Raw genomic sequence first — 8,538 nt, 5'->3', positions numbered from 1 at the left:
CTTTAATGTTCAAAAAGCTCTTTATTTCTCTCATACTGCCTGTGCTGCAGCACCTCTTTTCACCCTCTGTCTGAAACCAGAGCCCAGTCTGCTCTAATTGGTGAGTTGTAAGAGAGCTCTTAATAAAATATACATTTTACTTTACTATCTTTCTAAAAACTAATATTGCAAATATCACAAATATCGGATGTATGATTACAGTTATTCCCTTAGCCTCAAACACTCAAACAGCCCAAAAAGCATTATAAGGCCTCTTTCATTTAGATAATTTTAGAACTAAGAGCTAAATAAATCCACGATGAAGGCAAAAATAGTAAGGGTGCACCAATTTGACCTTTTTAAGTCCTGATCCAGTTACCTGGTCTTTGAAAAACGACTCATAAAAACTACCAATCTGATACCAGTTTTTAATTGAGCTGTATGACTCACTCTGACTGTGTGGAAATGACTGTAATCTTTTTTTACATTGCTTTCCTAATCCTATTTGCCAAAAGGATGTTCAGGCGATAAGTACATGCATAATTAATTTGGAATCAAGCTATTTCAGTCAGTAATGTATCAGCATGATATCTGATAACAGTCATTAAATCCTTGAAAGCGACAGACTGTTGTTGGCTTAGTTTTGCTCAAAATAACAAATGGCTAATAGAAGCACTGAGGCTGAATCATATTTTCTTTGAATTTTGCATTGAAATAATACAGAAAATATCTAAATAATAAGTTCTAAGATTATGGAATGAATAGGGTGGGAGGGGTGAGAGTTAGAATTGAAGTAGTAGTAATAGTGAAATCTTCTTAGTTTAGCGTATAAACATTTGCAAATGTGCAATAAACCCAAGTACAAGTACTAGTGGAAAAAGTCAGGAAATCATCAAGTCATTTTGATATATCCTCTTGGGACCACAGATATCTTTACCAAATGAATTAGCAATCCATTCAGTACAGTAGTTGTGATATTTATTTACTATAATAATTGAGACATTTAAACTCAAATTGGCGAAAGACAAGCTTTGTAAAACTGCAGAGTTGATCCTCATTTTCTCATAACTATATTTAACACATTTTTCTAAAGGATAAGTGCATCTTTTGACCATTTCAGCGTCAAAAAGAATCAGATGTTTAACAGAAACTGTTTTCTTCCCCGAGTACATCCGGCATAAAACATCATTTACACTATAAAAAGATGGCAATAGTTAGTAGCAATAGGATTTCTTTGTTTGTGATGATTGCCAAAACTAATTTAAATCCCATTTGTGACTCAATGTTACTGCTGTGAATGGATTCAAAGCGGGCGAATTCATTGGACATTATAAAGACCAGAGAGACAGTATGAGAGAGAGAGAGCCGGATGATGGAAGACAGGATGAAAGATGGATGAGAACAATGACTGCTGGAGAGAAAAGAGAAGGTGTTAATCCGTCCTGCGTCAGTGAAGGACGCAGAACGGGCAGCTGGTTACTGTCAGCGTGCTGCTGCTGGGGATGTCAGGCCTCCATGTGTCCACACGCCTGCTGGGAATCTTCTATGTGAAGTAGGGCAGCACAATTCATCCACATTTTATTGATGCACCAATACGGAATAGTGCAATGTCAGTAAGCACAATATTTGGAAGAATACAAATTTGAAACTCTTTGGTACAGATCATCCTAAAAATATGAACCCATTATAATTTAACATATTTTTCACTCATAATGCGAATAATGTTTAAAACGGACCATTCCCTCTAAAATGGTGAGACATTTCGCAATTGCAAAATCAATCTAAATAATTGCAATAAGTTATTTCTATCCAAATAGTGCTTATTTGAAGAAAGTAGTCCTGAAAGATGTAATATCATGTAAAAGACTGTACAAACAAAATATTTGAAAAATGAACAGGGCAAGATTTAATCTTTCTGTTTGTACTTATTCTTAACTTAATGCATATAGCAGGACACACTTGGAACATTATTTTGTACAGTGTTTTGCTCAAAAGCTTGGTAAAATCCTTTTATATACAGTACTAGAAAAGATTGTAGAAAATATTTAGACATTTTACTGCTTAATAAATTGTAATATATACTTTATTGATCCAAAATTGGGACCTTTTCTTCATATCACACTATTAAAATACTTTAATTAAAGTTCAGGTGCTTCATTCATAATGTAACTTTAAGTAAAAACTCAAAATTATTTGAGTATAAGTATAAATAAACATGCAGAAAGATACATTAATTGAAAGTACCTCGATGTTCTGTTTTTTTTTTATAGGAAATGTGAATTACTGTGTATTATTTTTTTCAATTTACAGTGTTAAAGTATTATATTATCTGGTTCTGTCGATTCAAAAGCAAGTTGCACATACAATGCTATTTCTTCTTGTTAAAAGTTATATTTCAAATTGATCAATAAAAATGTGTAACGCATCCTTTAAAAAAGGATAACATGTTGTATCCGTCTCTGAACACAAGCCACACTGCATGAATCTGATTCTTCATTGACCTTTTATTGAAAAAAGAACAAAATATAATGAACAATAATAATTATAATAATTATAATAAAATAATACAAAAATCTGTACATTCCGTGGTTTTGCAGTACATTTGGAAAACTTATACAAAATAACTGCAACAGGGAGGGAGGTATTTACACATGTAGGATGTATGGAGCCCAGTGGCCTTCAGTCAAGGTTTTCATTTAAAAAAAAAAGATACAAAAGATACATTTAGTATTGATGCAAACTCTTGTGCAGTACACCTTCATAGGCCAGGGGTACAGTACATTTGGCTGTGAACTACGCTTTTTTAAAAAATCTCACATTCTGATATGAAACATAAGCATCACAACAGAGAATGAAAGCAGTGTTGATAGAGTACGCTGATCTGAAGTCAAAAAGGGAATGTGGCATTGAAAATGTAAAAATATCTTACTTGGAGATTAGATATTTTGGCAAAAACAACTTTTAGCAAGACAGTTTTTACAATCTCCAATCATAACACTGTATCAGAATCAGATATTAGAAAGGAGACCGTTTTGAAAGAAGTGCTTTCACCACATTCCACTTCATTTTATGTAACTTATAAAGCGAGTTTGGCCTTAAAAATATATTTTTTGGTGCAATTTGACTATAAAATCCTTCAAATATCAGTCAGTTTTTATTTTAGTTCATCAAACACCACAGAACCTTTAAATCCTGTTTAATGTCCTTTGCAACTTTGGGTTATTTATACATCTTCACTTTGTAGGTTAAGGCTTGATGAAATGGCTCAAAATAAAGATAATCGTCGTAAAAAAAAAAGAAACTGTACACACATTCTCAAAAAACAAACCCTTAGTAAAACTTCCTAAACGTTCTACCACTGTACCAAATCTAAGCAGGTGTTGTTTTTAAGAAACTCATAACTATGATAATAACACTCTTTGGCATTTTTTTATCAGCTGTAAAACAAAAGAATAAAATAAGCAACATTATAGCAGCACTTTTAAGGACATTCAGATTCTCATATCACTCAAATGAAAGTAATGTATGTGTTGTCAGTTTGTTAATACTACCCTGCTCAGTCTCTTGACATGAGCAGGCATGTTTCTATCAGTCCGGCCAGCAATGAACAGTATCTCAAATTTGTAAAAACTGCAAAGGATAAAGCAGAAAACCGTTGCGGTCAAGTCAGAGGAAATCACTAAAGTCTTCTACTTTGTTACATACAGAACATTTTCGACTTCTCTGATGTCTGCTATGAGACCAGCTCGTGAACAAATACTCTACTTGTACTTTCTTTGTTGCATACATCTATCGGTCATGTACTCTTTGATTCTAAGAGAAGGCACTTCTAGCAGCACTTAAAAATATTCTAACTATAAAAAACCACCTTTCTGAAACATCTTGTTCATGCCGGACAGAGAAACTGAGACATGCCTGCAATCTTCAAGTCATTTCAACAACTTCCTTCCTGTCTGTCACCTTGCAGTCAGCAGACACTGAGCACACATTCATGGGGACTTCATTGAGAATTCTTCCTTGTGATATGCACATGTTTCATAGTGCGGTGTTTTGTCATACTGTATGTAATCAAAGTTCAAGCAGACTCTTACACACAAAGTCCTAACCCTTCGCCGCTTCCCACAGCAGTACCGTTCGACTTGTCCTCTACCCAAGGCCCAGCTCGGCCTTTCAGAGCAGAGAGTTGATTTTAGAAAATCCCTCACATAAGGTCTGAACACTCATATTTCTGATTCTCGTCTCAGAGGCCGGGGCTCCAGCGGCACCGTGGCCTGGCTGTGTTCAGTCTCTGAGATATTGTCTGTCTGGGTGCCGTCGGGCCCAACGCTGCCCCCGTTCCCCTCATCAGTGTCCTCTTTGTTCTCTAGCGCCATCTCGTTTTCGTAGCAGAAGGAATTAGAGTTTGTGAGAATGTATTTTTTCTCTGCAAAGTCTCTCGCACTGCACAGAGGGGTGCTGGGCACCTCGTATGTCTTATGGAAGCGTGAGTAGTCCACCTTGTAGTAGTTCTTCTCCTCAAAGAGCACTGGCTCGAACCTATGGCCCCAGAGGATCTCGCTGGAGACGTATGAGCTGCGGCACTGTGTGGTCATGGCGGTCGCCTCAACCATGCCCTCCAGGATGACCACGATTTCAAACTCAGTGTTCTCAAGGTCCTGTTTGCTCATGTTGTAGAAGGGGCTGTCCTCGTTGATCTCGTGGACGATGGTGATGGGCGTAACCAGGAAGATGCGGTCGATTCCACTGTCGAAGCCCACATCTATGTCTATCTGGTCCAGGGGGATGTACTCCCCCTCTGCCGTTGTCCGGGACTTTAGAAGTTGCGCCCGCACATGTGCCTCAACCAGGTGGCTCTTCCTTAAGTTCCCCACACGCCACATCAGGCAGAGTTTGTTGTCCCTCATGGCCACGGTGGCATTATGGCTGAAAACCAACGTTTCATTCCTCTTCTTGGGTTTTGCCATCTTTGCCATGACAGCGCCGATGATGAAGGCGTCAATAATGCAGCCCACAATGCTTTGGAAAACCACCATGAAGACAGCGACGGGGCACTCGTCTGTTACGTATCTGTAACCGTAGCCGATAGTAGTTTGAGTCTCAATGGAGAACAGGAAGGCGGCGGTGAAGCTGCTCACGTTGGAGACGCACTTCGTAGAGTTACTTTCCAAGTCCCCGTGGAAGATGGCTACCAGCCAGAAGATGCAGCCGAAGAACAGCCACGACAGGAGGAAGGCGAGGCAGAAGATGATGAACATCCACCTCCAGCGGATGTCCACGCACGTAGTGAAGATGTCAGCCAAGTACCGCTGACCTTTCTCGCTCATGTTGATGAACTGCACATTGCAGTGACCATCTTTCTTTACAAATCTGCTTTGCGGCTGGTGCCTAGTTTGCACCTTGCCCTTGCCATTCCCGTAGCCGTTTGGTACTGCCATAGTGGCAAGCTTCATGCCGTCCTCCTCTGATGACACAATGCTGTAGCGGCTGGCTCGCACGCTTCCCATCACCTCAGTCTGGGAGGGCTGTGCTGCTTCTGCTTTGGAAAACAGTCTGAGTTTCTGGAAAAAGCGTTGGAGAAACAGTTTTGAAACCTTTTGGGGGACCAACCCTGAGAGGAAATGGTAACAAGGTGAGGCGGGCTGAAGGGATGCCTCTTCAGCCTCACTGGCCCTTTAGATGGAGAGCAACAAGAGGAGGATGAATTGGTCACTCCTCTTTCATCAGCTGACAGGACCTCATGAAGTTCATCTGTTGGAAGAAAGATAGAAAACCTCTGTCAGTCAAACCACTTCGGATAAAACTTAATGAAATCCTCGTCAGGGCATCTATTGACAACGGCTATTTTGAGCAATTGTTGAAAGTAACATCTCAGAACTGCTGACTTCCTCACTGTAATGTAAGACGTTCGTGCAGCCTGAGAAAAACCCTTGAAATCTTTATGTGTCTCTCTGTGCCAACAATATATCATCCAGTTATGACAAACGACAACAATGATATTCAACCCGCATCTAACATTTCAACTTTCACTATGAGAGAGGCCACCCTGTATTTGCACTCAGATCCCGGTATTGGTCATTTACAAATTCCACTTGTTTTACTTGGCTGCCCTGCGCTGACTCCATCATTTCATGCTGAATGGTGGGTGACAGCGTCCCTACAGGATCCCATGAACGGATGGTTTTGCAAACACTGACGGATCAAGTTAATAAGCCTTAACTGAGAAATGTTTTATTTGCAGCTCATTTCTCTTAATGACATCTCTTGATTAAAATACTGAAAGATACTGATGGTATGCGAGGTATAAAAATTGAACCAAAGCCAAGGACAAACTATTCATGACTTGCACACCTCTGACTTTTACCCAGTGGTTTTCGCATGTAATTCATTTTTAAGATAGACATAGAACCAAGCTGTTTTGTGCTTGTGCTCCTTCTGTCGGTTGTTTTCAACTATTATTACACGATTATTCAGCAGTTTGTTTTGTGATTTGCAACAGACAAAACAAAGATTTGCAGAACAGGCACAGTTTCTAAGTGACATCATGGCTGACTTATAGGTAGAGTGTACGCGGTCTGTTGTTTAAAGAATCTTTAGGGGAAAGTGCGTGCTTCGTGCTTGTCTGTGCAGTACAGATGCACAGCTTGTTGACTCTCAGAGCGCCTTCAGGGATTTCTCTGCTGCAATAATGGCTGTCCTGTGAGGATTCTCCTAGCACCACTAAAACACCTCTCATTAGTTCTGGCTGTCCTAGCAACAAGTCTGCTGCAGTCTCACTGTGTGTCACACAGTTGTGTTCTTTATATTCTTGCAATGATGGCTTTTTCTCTGAGGCTTGAGGGTTAGATATAAGAAGTGTGTGGTTTAACAAAAACGTGCTTTAGTGTCACTAAAGCTGCAGAGTCATTCTTTAAATGCACAACTGCTAAGTGAAACTGGCTGTTGCAATTGGCCTGCAAGGCTTTTACAAATGCACCACACAAAAGTGCATACAGTATTTGTATAAAGTTCCAAACAACTACAAAGCACATCTTATAATAATCATCTAATGTACAAAATGTACATTTAGACATTATTCTAATGACGAAGGATGCTGTGTTGCTAAGCAATGCACAATACAAAAAAAGAAAAAGCTGACTGAGATGCAAACATTTTCAAGAAACAGTGCAACCGACTTTCTTTAGATTTAGTATGTTTAGCCAATTACTTTTATTTGGAAATGAGCAAAAAATAAATAGTAGACATAATTCCCTAAATAAGAAAAACGCAGTGATAGTTTAAATGCTATTATATTATTATTATTATTATTTTCTTACGTTTATTTTTATTTTTTCAAAGAGTATAATTAAATAGTATGTGGCTGTGAGTGGACAGGCAAAGCTGCTCTCAGAATGCACCAAATGCCAGCGACAAATGTTAACAGGTGCGGGGAAGAGAAGAGAACTGACTTCTGATGCAATCATCCACACACACACACACAGTCACACTCCTCACACTACAATCCCTGTGGATGCTTAAATTCCAATCCCCGTCTTTAGAAATCTAATTTAAATGCAAAGAAATAGGCGAGGAGAAATATGAGCGGTTAAGTCAAAACTTTTTGGCGGCATCTGACGGTTGTTGCAGCAGAAGTTATGCGTAAAAGCCAGGAAGTGGCGCGTCATGGAGAATAATGTAATCCATCACAACCTAATATATGTCTGCCAAACGATTACAATTCTGACATGCGTAAAACTCTTGTTAGGCGCATCACATCTCATATTAAAGCAAAGAGAGGTTATATGAAATGAATGTTATGTTTCCTCTACCTGTTGCTCATTTGTGGACCGGTTGTTGAAATATAATCCAGATGGTTTGGGCCTCTGTTATCCTCGGCTGCCGTTTTTCCGCGCACTTGTTGTTTGTTTTGCTTGATCAAGTGTAAACCTTGCCTCACATCTCTGGAGGACCGGTCTCGATCATGTGCTTCGCGATGAGTTCCACCAAAGCGTTTTAAACGGCACGCACCGACACGTCCCGCCCCTTTGCTCCGAGCCAGGGCCAATGAGGGAGAGGAGGGGAGCGCGCACAGTGAAGCAGCCGCAATTATGCTGTGTTTCTGTGTCATTTTATGTGTATGACTGGGAACACAACATGGGGGTAATGGAGGGCAATTTGACTCTAATTGGGCGATGCCAGTTTGATCTCAATTGGGTTAGGAACAATTAAATATAGACATAAATAAATAGCAGAAAAGCATCAATTTAGGCTTTTTTTTATTGAGTAACTAAATGTTATTAAATGTAGTACTGCTTAATATATTCATAACAAGCACAGGTTACTTATTTGGCTGGCTGCAAACATTTACACATGGGACACTACACAAACAATTGTTTGATATCTGCCCAGATTTTCTTTCATTTTTTTGCTGCGTTGGCATTAAAGCATTCCAATGAATTTGCCTTGTTACCACCTGCTGCTTAGCCAACTGACCATTACACTGGGTTTTTTGCAATATCCGTTGTTTTTATAGATCTTATTTTTAATGTGGGTATGGAAAATGTGTTCTGTTGGAAAGAATGA

General features: G+C 39.3%; 1 protein-coding gene across 1 annotated transcript; it reads right to left on the bottom strand.

Moving 5' to 3' along the window:
- Positions 1 to 2,475: 2,475 nt before the first annotated feature.
- Positions 2,476 to 7,924, bottom strand: kcnj2a (potassium inwardly rectifying channel subfamily J member 2a). The gene is made up of 2 exons (XM_034120103.1): positions 7,785 to 7,924; positions 2,476 to 5,727 (listed from the first exon to the last, which is right to left on the bottom strand). Exon 2 carries the CDS (start codon positions 5,481 to 5,483, stop codon positions 4,200 to 4,202), a length of 1,284 nt encoding a protein of 427 aa, XP_033975994.1. The 5' UTR covers positions 5,484 to 5,727; positions 7,785 to 7,924; the 3' UTR covers positions 2,476 to 4,199.
- Positions 7,925 to 8,538: the final 614 nt, after the last annotated feature.

This window comes from Trematomus bernacchii, unplaced genomic scaffold (assembly GCF_902827165.1).
Source record: "Trematomus bernacchii unplaced genomic scaffold, fTreBer1.1, whole genome shotgun sequence".
In the NCBI taxonomy this organism is placed as follows: Eukaryota; Metazoa; Chordata; class Actinopteri; order Perciformes; family Nototheniidae; genus Trematomus; species Trematomus bernacchii.
Note: the sequence above shows the minus strand (reverse complement) of the source record. Positions and strands in the feature narration are given on the sequence as shown.